At 43.6% G+C, this 16,264-nt stretch overlaps 1 protein-coding gene across 1 annotated transcript in view; it reads left to right on the top strand.

The window, feature by feature from the left end:
* Positions 1 to 817: 817 nt before the first annotated feature.
* The window catches only part of BCKDHB (branched chain keto acid dehydrogenase E1 subunit beta), a 235,886-nt gene continuing 220,439 nt past the window's right edge, over positions 818 to 16,264 (top strand). The window contains exons 1-3 of the mRNA XM_059941750.1: positions 818 to 1,060; positions 13,811 to 13,888; positions 15,330 to 15,398. Of these exons, the coding sequence (XP_059797733.1) occupies positions 865 to 1,060; positions 13,811 to 13,888; positions 15,330 to 15,398 (343 nt within the window). The 5' untranslated portion in view covers positions 818 to 864. The remainder of the gene's footprint in view (positions 1,061 to 13,810; positions 13,889 to 15,329; positions 15,399 to 16,264) is intronic.

Genomic DNA, 16,264 nt, shown 5'->3' with positions numbered 1-16,264 from the left:
TCTGATGGAAACACTTTCACTCTTGTTTCTATCATATTTTGCTATAATTTGTAAATTCATGGGCAGAGTAGGTATCCTTTTAAACATCTGAATTTTTAAAAGGAAAATTTCCAAAGTTGATTATTTTAAACGTAAATTAATGCATTCTCAAATTCTCCAGGTTTCTAAGCTAATCAGGTATTTTCACTGTACATGGGCAAAAATGCATCTGAATTCGTATTAAGTGGATTTGCAGGATGAAATCTAAGTTTACCTCTTTCACTCTCATTTAAATCCAGAAAAACAAAATCAATAAAAATCTATACAAACTTATTAAACACTCAGGGAGGGTTTGACTAAAGAGCGGAGGTTTAGAGCAGCGATTCCCGCAGTGTTCTGAAACTCAACACCAGTAACCAAAGCCGATCGGTAACCCTTTCCATCCCTTACTTACAGGATAATAAAGGTAAAGAATAGGAGAGGATAAAAAAGGGTTACATTTCAAAAGAAAATATAAATCTTAAAATGGAAAAGCCATCGGAACCTCACAACGCAGATGACGTTGGAAAAGAACAAACCCAGGTAGAGCGTGGAACTTTGCAGAACCGCGCTCTGCTCCCGGGCCCTGGTAGCGGACACTGGGAGGACTCCGCCTCCAGGAACAATCTCATTGGAGCTCACCTGTCCCTTTCCCGCATGCGCACAACGGGCAAACACTGCTGGCTCTTCTCGTCGCCTTCCCCACCCCCGAATTGCGAGCTCCGATTGGTTCGCTTCACGGGACCGCCCCTTCGGTCCACCCAGTGTGGAAGCCGCCTCGGCGCTCCGCCCTCCCTGCCGGCAGCGGGCCGCGGCGCAGCCTGCAAACCCCGGCGGCGAGTGGGGATGGCGGCGACGGCGGCGACGGCGGGCAGGCTACTGCGGCTCCGCGCGGCCGGGGCCGGGGGACACTGGCGTCGGCTGCGTGGCGCGGGGCTGCGGCGGGGCTTCCTGCAGCCCGCGTCGGCCGACGGGGATGCGGCCCAGAGGCGGCAGGTGGCTCACTTCACTTTCCAGCCTGACCCGGAGCCACTGGAGTACGGTGAGCTAGGGGCTGCCCTGTCCGCTCCCGCGCAACCCAGACTCCCAGGCCCGCGGGAGGTCATACCGGGTGCCGCCCTGCCTGTTCTGGGCGGGGTCCGGCGGGCTGACCTCCTTGCATCCCGGCATAATCCCTGCCCTGCCCTCCGGAGCCTTGTTCTGCCTTAGGGTCTGACTGTGATTTCCTCCTTGCTCCATTTCTGTGACTGCTCAACCCTCGAGAGGCAGCCCCTCGGCACCCGCGAGATGGGTGACAAGGCACACCAGGTGTGCAAGGGCCTGGGGATGGAGGGCTGGTGCCAGGGAAAGCCTCCCTTTCTCCGCTCTCTATCCTTGCTTTCCCAAGTGCCCCCCGCCCCCCAGAGTTGTCGCAGCTTGCCCATTGCTGGGCCACAAACTACACGCATCGGTATGTTAAAAAAAAAAAAAAAAGCGCCCCCCCTTTTTTATTGCTTTAGTAGGTAAGAGAAAACGGAGGGACTAAAGTAACTGAATTGTTTACCCCAAGGTCACAGAACAGCTTCTTCCTAGAGATGAGAAACATCCAGCTTCCTATCTGAGCCTAGTACTAAGCTTGTGCTGGGCTAGGCTGCCACTTAGCCAAGGAGGGGTAAGCGATGTAGGTGGCGATGTAGGTGACGGGCAGAGGAAGCCTTCGAGTGCTTCCAATGGCGGGAAAGACACGTAGCACCTCTCAACGCTTCACGATATGACAGTTGCATGACATTTACGGTTTCTTCTGCGAGTTTTCTGTAATCTCCAAAAGATCCAGTGTCTATCATCAGAACATTGGAAACAATGAGAAAACAGTTACCTTTTCCTTGGCTAATAACGTCTCACATGCTAGAGCTGACATTTTGGGAAGTGTGCCAGTATTTGCTTGTGAGTAATAAAAATGAACATTTATTGAGCACTTGCCACAGGCAGGCATGGGCTGAGAAGTTTACATTCATCCTCTCATTTGATGCTTAGGACAACCTTAAGAGGTAGGTAATGTTGTTATTCCCATTTTTCAATTAAGTTAAATGAGGTCTTGAGATGATTTGTCCTGGATTACACAGATAAGTTAGTGGTAGCATCAGCTTTGGAATCTAATTGTTCAGATTCCAGAGCTTCCATTCTAAGCAATGTGCTAAACTACATGTGGAAACTATTTACTAAGAGGTGTTCCGGTTTTCTGAAATTGTTAGTAGACACCATAAAGGCGAATAACAACTTTTTCTCATCAACAGGATGGACCTCGAATTCTGTCTTCAAAGCAAAGAAACTTTAGCCCAATACTTGAGAAATAGAGCATAGGTCTTCTTAACTTCCTTCCATAATTATGAAATTACTAAAACTTGAGTAAAATGATAATAGAATGTTTGTTCTTATTATAACAATAATAAAAGCATATCACAGATATTTTGGATAATAGAAAACAAAAAAAGAAAGTAATCTCACCACCCACCACTGTAAATATTGCTAATAGTTTTGGGTGTATCCTTTAAGTATTTCCTTTCAGTTTAGTGGAATTAACATATTCCTCTAATAAAATGAGTGGAATAAAAGTTTCCCCTAATTGTAGTTTTAATACAGATACAATTTGCATTATTTAATCAGAAGCATTCTCCCATAACCTTCTTTGGAAGAAGACATGTTCTGGGAATTCCCTGGGCGGTCCAGTGGTTAGGACTCCGTGTTTTCACTGCCGAGCGCCCAGGTTCGATCCCTTGTTGGGAGACTAAGATCCCACAAGCCATGCGGCATGGCCAAAAAAAAAAAAAAAAAGAAAAAGACGTGTTCCGTCGAGCAGAAACACTATATAATTCAGTGGTTAAAATCTTCGCTCTGAAATCAGATTGGGCTAGGTTCCATCTTCACACTGTTACCTATAACTTTAAACTCATCACTTACCCTCTATGAGCCTCAATTTCTTTATAAGGAGTTAATAATATCTAATTTGGAAGGTTGTTATGAGGACTAAATAAGGATAACGTGCATAATGTACTTAACACAGTCTCTGACTACTAAGAAGCACTCAGTAAGTAAATGGAAACTTTTAATAATTACATTTATGCTTTTGTTGTTACAGTTTTGCTGTGTTGTAAATAATGCAGATAGAAACATTTCAGGTATCTTTTACTGTATCTGAGATTATTTCTTTAGGATAAAGTCCCAGGGATGGGATTTCTGATTCGAAGATATGAACACTTTAATGGATTTTAAATGCATAGTTCAGATTACCAGTTCGTACTTCTATTTGCGGTGTGAGAGTGTGAGTACTGGGTGTCGTGCTAAAATCACAGGTGTACTGTGATACTGTGATTTGTAGTAAGAAATACATATTTGGTCTTTGTTCTGTTCCTGGCACAGAACTCTTGAAAATTCCCATAATGAGAGCAATAAAGGTGTCTTTAGTTATGTTACTGTTGACTTTTGGTAAGCCCCTATTCACCTAAGGATGGGGGCTGGTGACCCATGTGCTTAGAGGTTTGGAACTTTCAGTCCCACCCTGCTGACCTCTGGGGAGGGTAGGGGGACCTCCAGGTCAGTGGATTGCCAGTGGCCAATGATGTAATCAATCATGCCTAGTGAAGTCTCCCTAAAACTTCAAAGGGCAGGGTTCAGATAGCTTCGGAGAGGGAAATCCCTGGTGGTCCAATGGTTAGGACTCTTGCTTTCACTGCCAAGGGCCCGGGTTTGATCCCTGGTTGGGGAACTAAGGTCCTGCAAGCCGCGCGGTGTGGCCAAAAACAATAAAAATTAAAAATTAACCCTGCCCCCCCAAATAGAGAGCTTCCTAGAGAGTGGCATTCTCAGAGAGCAGGGAAGCGCCTCACCTTTTCCCACACACCTTGCTCTATGCAGCTGTTCCATCTGGCTGCTCCTGAGTTATATATAGTTTATTATAGTTATAATAAACCAGCGATCTAGTAAGTAAAATGTTTCTGGGTTCTGTGCACTGCTCTAGCAAATTAATCAAACCCAAGGAGGAACTGTGGGAACCTCCCATCTTAAGCTGGTCAGTCAGAAGCACAAGTGACAACCTCACTTGGTGTTGGCATCTGAATTGGGGGAGGGGCGGTCTTGTAGGACTGAGCCCTGAATCTGTAGGAGTTGAGATGAATTATAGGACAGACACCCAGCTGGTGTTGCAGACTTGCTTGGTGATGTGTTAAAAAAACACACGCACTTTGGAATTGGTGTCAGAATCGTATGTGCTCACGCGTGCGAGCGTGACTGCGGCACGCGCACACACACACACACACACACACACACACTTGGGTATTTTGTGCTAACTGCACTTTGTTTTAATATGCATTTGTTTCATTTCTATTGAGGAATGTTTTCCCATATATTTGTTTGCTAGATTTATTTGCTGTTTTGTGAATTGAATGGTCCTTGGTTTTGTGTATTTTAAAAATTGTACACGGGGTTATTTCTTCTCTCAGTGCTAATACTGTCTGCCATTCTTGAGCAGCTGCTCTGTTCCAGGTGTTGTGGTAGACATCAGTCTGTAATTCTCACAGTAACCTTGTGAGCTGGAGAATATTATGCTCATTTTACAGATGAGAAAATTGAGGCGTAGAGATGTTGGTGGCCCGCCCGAGTCTGATAAGCAGAACGACAAGAATTTGAACCCAGATGTGTGTCTAATGCCAAAGTCTCCCACACTACTGTTGTACTAACGTTTTGTGTATTAAAGATACTCATGAAGATACTTATTCTCTCTCTGTCTTTCTATATTACTGCCTCTCTGCCTTTCATGTGTGCTACAGATAACTTTTATTCTTTTATTTTGGTTATTTTGACACATGAGAGGGACTCCTTAAGTAGAGTGGTGGTCATGGTCGACTCTGAGAAGGTGACATTTAAGCTGCACGGTAAGGGTTGATAAAGGAATCACCTCTGCAAGGACCAGAGTGGGAGTTTGTTTTCCAGGAAGAAACAAGGACAAGCAAGGGTGAAGGCCCTGAGGTGGGGTGAGACGTGCTGTAGGAGTCGAGAAGGCCACTGTGGTTGGGGGATGTCCTGTGTAGGGGACAGTAGGCAGCTTTCAAAGATCAGCGGCATAATGAAGAATCTTTGTATTATGGGATGACGGCCTTCTTGCCAGTCTTAGAATTTTTAGGGTTGGGCACAGTGTAAGCAAAGAGAGGTTAGAAAGCATGGAGTTTATATGAGGAACAGGAAGTAGCGAGTTTATTTGGAGGAGAACGAAAAGGGGTGGGAAACAAGTTAGGAAAAGTAAATGGAGGCCTCTAAAGCTAGACTAAAGGTCGGGGAGGAGAAAAGATTGAATATCTCTAACGTGCCTTTCACTGTGCCAGTGTATCATGTACAGATTCAGAGGTGGTTCTGTGGGCGGTGGAGGGTCATTGACTGTTTTTAGGCAAGAAAGTGACTTGAGATGTTCTTGTGTTATATTACTGGGCAAGTTTATAGAATGGATTGGTGAAGGGAAGGTAAGGAGGCAGAGAGATGAGTCAGAGAGGTATTGTAATTGTCCACATGAGAAGCTTGACCTTGGAGAGTGTCAGTGGAAATGGTTGCATGTTTGGGAGGCTCTGGCACTGTTTTGCATGTGGGGGCTCAGTCAGAGGAAGGTGTATCGAAGGTGACTTGACATTTTCAACCTGGGAGGCTGAAATGATGGCCAAGTGGTGGTTGCACTGATAGAAATGAGGGATGGCAGAGGAGGAGCACGTTTTCAGAGAGGGAGAGGGTGACTTAAATTTTGGATGTGTTGAGATGTCTTAGTCCGTTTGGGCTGCTGTAACAAAAATGCCAATAGACTGGGTGGCTTATAAACAACAGAAATTTATTTCTTATAGTTCTGGAAGTCCAAGGTCAAAGCACTGGCCAATGATTCAGTGTCTGGTGAGGGTCTGCTTCTTGGTTCTTAGCCATCTTCTCACTGTGTCCTCACACAGTGGAAGGGGTGAGAGAGCTTTCTGGGGTCTCTTTTGTAAGTGCACTAATCCTATTCATGAGGGCTCCACCCTCATGACATACTCACCTCCCAAAGGCCCCACCTCCAAATACCATCACATTGGGAATTAAGTTTCAACATCTGCATTTGGGGGGACACAAACATTCAGTCTCTAGCATTGGCAGTGTTGACGGAATAGAACACTATGAGTGAGGTAAGGTGGTCTGAGTTCTGATCTGTCACCAAAACAACTATGTCAAAGGTAGAAACCCTTGGGGCCAAAGAATTCTCTCCATGTCTCTTTTCCTCATCTTTTTTAGAATTGCCCCCAATGAATGTCCTTCCTCTTTTCTTACTCTGTGTTTCCTGTTCTGACTGACTTTATCATTGCTCATCCAAACCTCTTATGGTACCCCACAGAATGAAGATAACGATGACAGCAGACACTTTGATCAGTGCTCACCGTGTGCCAGATGCTATTCTGGGTGCCTTGCATGTATCGATTCATTTAATCCTCAAGTAATAGTGCTGTGATAGAGAATTTGAGCCGCACTTTACAACTTAGCATTGTGACATTGGCCATGTTTATTAGTCTTCATAAGCTTTTTTTCCCTCATTTGTACTGCCTCAGAGGATCGCTGGGGGCACTCAATAAGATAATCCATACAATTACTGGTGCCTGGCACCCATTGTGCTAGAAAGGTCTCCCTAATTAGGGGAGAGGGAAGGTAACCGGTGCAGAGTAGATGCTCCCTAAATATTGGGACATTTGATAGTAGTTATCTCACTGAATTATCACAATAGCCCTACCCATTAAATATTATTATCCCTGTTTTGTAGCGGAGGAAGCTGGATGTCGGTGGTTAAGTAACTTTCTCAAAGTCACATAGGGAGTAAGTGGCATATCAGATTCCAGGCCAGGCCTGCCTTATGGCAGTGTGTTCGCTCCCTTCATTACACTGTTACTCCCCGAACTTCACTTCCGGGCCTCTCCCTCACCCTGATTTCGGACACTGTGTATATGTGTGGGTTTGTTTATTCGTTTATTCTATGCATTTAAATTTTCTCCCGGATGCCAAACTCTGTGCTAGGTGCTTGAAGATATGAGTCTGGGCTTGTCCTCATGGCATCTGAAGTCTCATGGAGGAGATGGACAAAAAATAGCAAGCAAATGCACACTTAAATCAACCCCCATTGTAATAAACGGCCCGAAGGAAATGTTCAGGTGCTGGGAAGAGAAAAACAGAGACCTGGCAGGGGTCCTAAGAAGAGGTAACATTTAATGAAGCACTCAGGGATCAGAAGGGAGCATACAAGGAGGGGTGAAGAGGGTGCCGGGCAGAGGGATCAACAGTGAAGGTCCTGAGGGGGCAGGGAGCCCGTGTTGGTGGCCCTGAGCTTTGGGGACAGTGGTGCACAATGGGACTCATGGTGGGCAGGGGTGAGCTCAAGCAGGACCTGGTGGGCGTGGTGAGGAGGGGGGCTTTATTCCAGGAGCAGTCGGAGGCCTCTGAAGGATTTTGAGCAGAGGAATAATGTGACTTGCTTTGTTTTTTAGGACTCATTATAGAGCTCTCTGATGAATGATGTGGAGGCGTGAAGAGTAGAAATGAGGAAGCGGTACTGTGGCCTGAATGTTTACACACACCCTAAATTCATGCGTGGAAGTCCAGATCCCCAATGTGATGGTATTTGTAGGTGGGGCCATTGGGAGGTGATTAGGTCATGAGGGCGGAGCCTTCATGAATAGGATTAGAGCCTTTATAAAAAGAGATGCAGAGAGATTATCTCTCTCTGTCCACCATGTGAGGATATAGCCAGAAGATGCAAACCAGGAAGAGGGTCCTCACTGGGAACTCACCTTGATCTTGAACTTCCCAACCTTCAGAATGGTGAGAAATCAATTTCTGTTGTTTAAACCATCCAAACTATGGTTTTATGGCATTTTGTTACAGCAGCCAGAGCTAAGACAGGCCACTAGGAGGTGGTTTCCTGAACAGGAAAATGTTGGTGAGTTCTGGAAATAGGACACAGTCGTGCTGGATTTTAAGCTTTGCTTTGGAAGTCATATATTTGGAAGTAGGATTTAGGGGATTAGATACGAAGAATGGATAAAAGGAAGACATTCAAGGATGCTTCCTTGGTTTCTGGCTTGGGCACCTGGGTGCCGTCTTGTGCGGTTTTTAAAGTGGGAATGACTGGTTTTGGGAGTGGACATCAAGAGTTCAGTTCTGGGCTGGTTGAGTTAGAAAAGCCCAAGACACCCAAGTAGAGAACTGATGGCTGTTGGATATAAAAGCCAAGAGCGCAGAGGAGAGGTCTGGATTGGAGAGACCCATTTGCGAGTAACCAACATATAGATGGGTTTAAAAATCATATAGAGACTGAGTAGATTAGGGCCAGCAAAGGTAAGGGAAGCGCTGCAGGTTGTCACACCATGGGCGTCATGCCTTGGCAGAGGTTAGCATGAGCCCACCTCACCCCGAACTGTTAATTTCTTCCTTTTCGTGGCTATGCAGTAAGACGGGCACCTTAAAAAGGCATTTGCGTGTAGAGACCCTTCATTTACGTTTCAATATAAAATGTTCTGTCCCTGTTACTTGGATTCTCCCGGAAACTTACTTTATGGGGTAGAGGTCGGGACACCCTTTAATAGGGGTTAGAATGGGGTAGAGGTATATACGTGGCTCCTAGCAAAAGATTCCTGGAGAATAGGGTATCCGGAGGGGTGCAGGAGGTTTTGTTGGGGGAAAACAGGTAGCTTCTTAGGCATCCTCTCATTTTACAGTGTGGTCCATGCCAGATTACGCCATGGAAATCACGCGTTCATCATGCTTCAGCAGGCGTGTACTGCTTGTCATGTATGTGTCAGGCACTGCGCTCAACGCGGAGGTTTCTAGGAGGACCACATGAGGAGGGGCTGTGATACACAGGTCTACACCAGGGACCAGGCAGCTCAGAGCAGGACCAGCGCTGGATGTGTTGGTGGAAGCTTCGTTTTCTGAAGTAGACCCGAATCCACGTCTTAGCTGTGTGTTTAATTTGTATTTGTTCGGGGTCTAACTGTAGATACACTTACTGTCAGCATGGGCTGCTGTTGACCTGGATTATTTCTGGGCACTGCTCCTGGGGCACCCCTGTGACCCATTAACTCTCAGGTGCTCTAGCTCTGCTGATGGCCTCTCCCTCTCTTCAGTGCTACCCCATGCTGCATATGGAATAGTTACTCAGAATAACTGAGTACTGCTCATCGGACTGGTACTGCAGTACTGCCTCTCCCCCACTCCCCTTGGCCTGGAATTTGTCTTTGAATTGTGACATTGGTAGATTTTTTTCCTATCCCATTCCTTTGTTTTTAAGTGGTTGATGAACAATTTGCTATGTGTGTTTTTTAATTTTTAAGAAACAGCCTCATAGGTTTATTTGTTCAGCTATTCACTCAACAAATATTTATTGAGCACCTATTGCATGTCAGATACTGTCGTAAGGGCTGAGCACATAGCTCTGAGCAAAGGCAGTTAAGAACCCCTGCCCCCTTATGTTCTATTGTGTCCCTTACATCCCAGCAACATGCCACTTTGTCTTTGCAGCAATGATGATGACCTGGTTTTTAAAATTTTTTATTTAAAATTAAAAAAAAATTTATTCTTTTCCATTGTGGTTTATTACAGGATGTTGAATATTGTTCCCTATGCTATACAGTAGGACCTTGTTGTTTATCTGTTTTATATATAGTAGTTTGTATCTGCTGTCTACTCCTAATTTATCCCCCCCCTCCACTTTGGTAACCATAACTTTGTTTTCTTTGTGAGTCTATTTCCGTTTTGTAAATAAGTTCATTTGTAGCATATTTTAGATTCCACATACAACTGATAACATGTGATATTTGTCTTTCCTTTTCTGACTGACTTCACTTAGTATGATAATCTCTAGGTCGATCCATGTTGCTGAAAATGACATTATTTCATTCTTTCTTATGGCTGAGTACTATTCCATTGTATATATGTACCACATCTTCTTTATCCATTGCTCTGTTGATGGGCATTCAGGTTGCTTCCATGTCTTGGCTATTGTAAATAGTGCTGCAATGAACATTGGGGTGCATGTATCTTTTCGAATTAGAGTTTTCTCTGGATATATGCCCAGGAGCGGGATTGTAGGATCACATGGTAGTTCTATTTTTAGTTTTTTAAGGAACCACCGTACTGTTCTCCATAGTGGCTGCACCAATTTACATTCCCACCAACAGTGCAAGAGGGTTCCCTTTTCTCCACACCCTCTCCAGCATTTATTATTTGCAGACTTTTTAATGATGGCCATTCTGACCGACGTGAGGTGGTATCTCCTTGTAGTTTTGATTTGTATTTCTCTAATAATTAGCGAAGTTGAGCATCTTTTCATGTGCCTGTTGGCCAGATGATGACCTGTTTTTTCACAGTGTTCTGCTTAGGACAGTTTTGAGTAAGGCAGCTCAGTTCCAATCATAAAACCCCATTTTACCAAGTACTCTTTAGCTTGCATCCTTGGCTTGGGAAGTTGCACGCTGTGTATATTTATGTTTATTTTGTTATAACTTTTTATCTTGGAAAAGAAGAGTCATCAGTCTGGCTTTGAAATTTTGCAGCCAGTTATTGATACTGGTAATTGTGTGATTTGGCAACTGGGTTTAATAATTTTGTAGTGGTGTTCATAGACCTTTTCCTTTTTTCCTTTTTAAGGTCTTACCAGTGGCACAGCTTTGGTTAGACATGCTCCAGGTGTGCTTATCTTATCATGAGGGAACTTTAGGCATACTTTATCAATAGTTTTTGGTGTAACCGCCAGGAAAATAAGTAATTTTAAGGAAAATAAATAGTTAAATGATGTTGCCTCTGAATAACTTGTGATTTCTTCCTGACCCATCCATAAATCATACTGCAAATTAAAAAAGAATCAAAAGTAGATGTTGTTCTACTAAAAATTGTCACTTAAAGCTTTTAAAAGCATCTAGTAGAATAGCAGTTAATCCAAAACCCCAAAATTCTGACTTTATGTGAAAAAAAAAGTATTCAGGAGGGAAAGATTATGTGTTCACATGGAAATATAACCTTTAGATACCCTTACTTGTAAATTATTTTCATACAAGATGAACAAGTTCTTTGTGGTTATCGAACAATACTTTTCAGATTCACTCTGTATGATTTTTATTATTAAAGTCTTTGCTTTCTCCTTACTGGAAACTTGCCAAGCAGCAGTGTGATGATATGTCTTAGAGGCATTCAGTATTAATTCAAATGGTCACAAATGGTCAGCAGACTTGAAATAAATACCAGTTTAGAAGTTTAGACAGTTTCATCCTCCCTAGAGTCTTAGCTATGAAAATCCTCATTAGATTTTCATAGATAAAAATCTTACTTTAGGAAATGTATGAAAGAGGTGAAGGACTGGGAATGTCATGGTGGTTGGGAAAATAGTTTACCCTAAACGATTATCGTCTGATGCTGGGCACCAGTCAACACTTCTAAGAGTTTTTATAGAATGGAGAAGGATTTAAGGAAAGTATCTATTAAATGATACAGGCATAGCCTTTAAGAAAAATAAATTATGAAGTAATTATGGACATGGGGTGTGATGGTGATATGACAATGATTTCTTGAATAAATTCCTACCCTCTGCACCAGAAATAAGAGTAGAACCAGGCTTTATTCTGGGCTCAGAGGGCAGCAGGGCAGATCTGACTGGGTATCGCCAAGACCTGTGTAGCCTGGGTATTAAACAGTGTGGAAGGGATCAGAGACAGGTGGGAGCCCAGAGCTGGACAGAGAATCAGAGGGCCGGGAAGATGGAAGGTTGCAGGTGTCCTAGGTCAGAGCCTGCTGTAGAGCCAGGGTGCTCCAGGGATGGGCCTCCAGGAAAACGATGGGGGACCAGTGTCTCTTGGCTGCAGGGTAGAAGGCAACAGCAGTCATGGTTGTGACCCACCCAGGGAACTAGACCTTGGCTTTTGGGACGCACAGACTACTGGGGTTCACGGAGGTTAGATGGGCCAGTAGTCAGGGTAAGCAGCAGGTGTTGGAGGGATTTGATATCAGCATGGCTATGGGTTAAGGTGCGTGGATCAGGCAGTAACATGAAGACGGGTCCTGTGTATCACAGAAGATTCAGGCAGAAGCCTTTTCTGCTCTGAGCAGTGCTTTTGTGGATGATCTGACCCGACAGTTCTGGGACGATCGTGGGCACTGGGCAGCACCGAGGCTTAAACCACAGCCCTAAAATCACGGTTATTTCTGAATTCCAACATTTGGAACTTTATCAAATAAAGCTTTATACCATTCAGAATAATGCCAAGGTCCAGATGAAGGACACATTCACAGACCAGAGTCTGACAATTAATAGCTAATATTTATGCAGCGCTCACTGTGTCAGGTACTGTTCTAAGTGCTTTACATGTATTGTTCCATTTAATCCTCTCAACAGCCCATTTAGGGAGATAGAGATTGGCTCACAGAGATTCTGCTTGAGCAATAAGATAATAGGAAGGGCCAAGCTGGTGTGTTTAGGCATGGGGTTATAGTATTCTCCATACACCAGCAGTTCTGGGCACTGAAGTTTTTTTAGCCTTCCTCATTGTTCTATGGCCCATGACCATTTGTTCTTATTGGCACATTTAACACATGACATTGGTCACGTGTGTTCATTATGGCTTATGTTCCTAAGATTCATCCAGGGCGTCTTCCCAGACCACTACTACTCTGGCTGCTTCCCTTTTCTGACTTTCCATAGCTTTTATTTATTGTCTACACACATTCGTTCAACTTTGTTATGTTCCTTCCTCCTTTTTTTTATACTCGTTTTTAAATTATTGCTTAATATGTTTAAATTTTGCCTCCTCAACAAGTGTCTTAAAGTTTGTATTGCTTTTGTATCCTCTACAGAGCCTGCATCATTGTAAATAATTCAGTAAATTTACGTAATATATTCCGTACCTTTCCTTCTACCTTGACTTTATTTTTTTTTAATTTTATTTATTTTGTTAAATTAAATTAAATTAAATTTTTTTGGCTACACTGGGTCTCGTTGCTGCTTGTGGGCTTTCTCTAGTTGCAGCGAGCGGGGTCTACTCTTCATTGCAGTGCGTGGGCTTCTCATTGAAGTGGCTTCTCTTGTTGTGCAGCATGGGCTCTAGGTGCATGGGCTTCAGTAATTGCAGCATGTGACCTCAGTAGTTGGGTACGTGGGTCCTAGAGCACGTGGGCTTCAGTAATTGTGGCACATGGTCTCAGTAGTTGTGGCTCGAGGCCTCTAGAGCACAGGCTCAGTAGTTGTGGCACATGGGCTTAGTTGCTCTGCAGCATGTGGGATCTTCCTGGACCAGGGCTTGAACCCATGTCCCCTGCATTGGCAGGCAGATTCTTTTTTTTTAATTAATTAATTAATTAATTAATTTTTGGCTGTGTTGGGTCTTCGTTTCTGTGCGAGGGTTTTCTCTAGTCGTGGCAAGCGGGGGCCACTCTTCATCGTGGTGCGTGGGCCTCTCACTATCGCAGCCTCTCTTGTTGGCGGAGCACAGGCTCCAGACGCGCAGGCTCAGTAGTTGTGGCTCACGGGCCTAGTTGCTCCGCGGCATGTGGGATCTTCCCAGACCAGGGCTCGAACCCGTGTCCCCTGCATTGGCAGGCAGATTCTCAACCACTGCGCCACCAAGGAAGCCCTGGCAGGCAGATTCTTAACCACTGTGCCACTAGGGAAGTCCCATCTACCTTGACTTTAATTAAATTTTAATCAACAGTTAAGAAACTGGTTATTTTTTATATATGTTACAATGCATGAATTTTTTTTTTTTTTTAATTTTCACAGGGCAAACTCAGAAAATGAATCTCTTCCAGGCAGTAACAAGTGCCTTAGATAACTCATTGGCCAAAGATCCTACTGCAGGTAAACTTCCTTTGTGCTTGACTGTGGTAGTTGTGTTAATTCAGAATTGAAGGTTTGCTAGAAATATTTGTCTGGAGCTCAATGGGTACCATTATATCTACTTGAAATTTTTAAAAGACCTGAACAAATGCTCAAGGCTAAATAATCAAATTATGATATTAAACACATTTTTTTATCCTCTTATTATGAATTAGTTCACATGTATATCTGGCATCATTAAGTTAACTTTCTCCCATAGTATGTGTGGTCCTTATATTACATTAATACCTTCTGGATTTTTTGAATATGTACTGCTGTTTCTCTAGCATGTAGAAAAAAATGGAAAATACCACTTCGTTCAGCTATCTATTTATAAAATGAAGGTTTGATTCTGTGCTTTCCTTTGGGATGCATTGTCATTCAACTTGTAAGATTTTTTGGGAAATAACTGTAATATTTATAATTAACTTTATAAGTAACTTTATCTTACTAAATTATTGATATAAAGCCAGTTGTCCCACTGTGTATTTTCTACATTTGATTGACTTGACTTCATATGTATATTTAGTGTACCTTGGGTTTCCACTTGGGAATCTCTGGTTTTAAGGTCAAGTGAAAAACAGGTTAATTTTTAGGAGGAAGTGAGAGCTGCACTAGTAGATGGTTAGACCTTCCTTTGTTTTGAATGAGAATGACTGATGTAGTAGCCCCGTAGAGAAGGGTGAGTTATTTTCTTGAGGTCCACGAAGCCGATGAGGTGCCTTAATGGGACTAGAATTCAGCTTTGTGAGCACTCGTTGTTTGGTTCTCTTTGCCTTACTACAAGGCGGCCCTCAGTTTTCACCTAGACTATTCTTTACCTCGCTCCTTACATCCATCATACTTGCCTCCTTCTCTTTCACGCAATCTGTCACTTTCCTATTTGTGACTGTTCTCTCAGCTTGAAATTCTGTTTCTTCAGCTCTTCAGATTGCTGACTCTCATTGTATGTCGTGTATTTAAAACAAAAACAACAACAACAACAAAAACAAAAACAAAAACGCTGCTCAGGGACTCGGGAGCCTGGGGTGTGAGTCACTGTTCTGCCTCTTGCTTTCTGACTTGTTAAGTTACTTCACTACTTTTCTGGCCTCGTTTCCTTCATGGGTAAAACAAGATGAGATTCCAGATCTGTGTTTCTTTCTCAACTGGGGATTTTAATCCCCCCTCCTCCCCTTACAGTTAACAATGTCTGGAGACAGACTTTAGGCTGTTACAGCTCTGTGTGGGGTCACTGTCATCCACTGGATAGAGACCCGGGGTGCTGCCCTGTGTCTGCAATGCCCAATGCCTGTCGCAGGACAGGCCACTACGACAACAGAATTATCCAGTCCAAAGTGTCCCTAATGTCGAAATTGGGAAACCTTGATTTAGATCTGTGGTCCATTCCTGTTTTCTAATTGTTTTAAACATTGTTTTTCAGTAATATTTGGTGAAGATGTTGCCTTTGGTGGAGTCTTTAGATGTACTGTTGGCTTGCGAGACAAGTATGGTAAGTTAGTATCTTTATATATGAACAGTATTCCTGTAGAACTTTTACTTAAAGATCTTGAAAATACAAAGTTTGCCTGTTAAAATGTTTGCGTTATCCTTATTGTACGGATGGGTTCCTTTCGTTTCCACGGCCACCCACAGACTCCTTTGGCTTAGATTTCCCCAAGCGTGTTCTAACTGTAGCTTCCCTCTGATCTAGTTCATATTATACGTATTATAGATTCCAAAATAGTCTTCATTAAATGCATTGTTTGTCACGTCCTTCATGCTCTGGGAATCTTTGACCTCTTATTGCTGTCTATCTTAGCCGATTTCTTTTGTTTTTTTAAAATTAATTAATTAATTAAATTTAGTTGGCTGCATCAGGTCTTAGTTGCGGCACATGGGCTCTTTCATTGCAGCGCACGGGGTTCTCTCTAGTTGTGGCGTGGGCTCAGTAGTTGCGGCCCATGGGCTTAGTTGCCCCGCGGCATGTGGAATCTTAGTTACCCGATCGGGGATCGATCCCACGCCCCCTGCATTGGAAGGCAGATTCTTAACCACTGGACCACCAGGAAAGCCCCAACCCCAAGAACATGGATTACTCTTTTTTGTTTTGGCCACGCTGTGGGGCATGGAGGACCTTAGTTCCTTGACCAGGGATTGAACCCACGCCCTCTGCAGTGGGAGCACAGAGTCTTAACCACTGGACTGCCAGGGAAGTCCCCCTACCTTAGCCCATTTCAGTCCCATTGCCTCTAGTTCAAGGTTCTGCCCTATTGGTCTCTGTTAATAGATTTCAACTTTTATTATCTGCGATAGGATTCTCCAGAGAAATCGAATCATTAGGATATATCTATGTGTGTATAGATATGTGTGTGTATA

This window comes from Balaenoptera ricei, chromosome 12 (assembly GCF_028023285.1).
Source record: "Balaenoptera ricei isolate mBalRic1 chromosome 12, mBalRic1.hap2, whole genome shotgun sequence".
Classification (NCBI taxonomy): domain Eukaryota; kingdom Metazoa; phylum Chordata; class Mammalia; order Artiodactyla; family Balaenopteridae; genus Balaenoptera; species Balaenoptera ricei.
The sequence above is the reverse complement of the archived record's forward strand: the minus strand, read 5'-3'. Positions and strand labels throughout refer to the sequence as shown.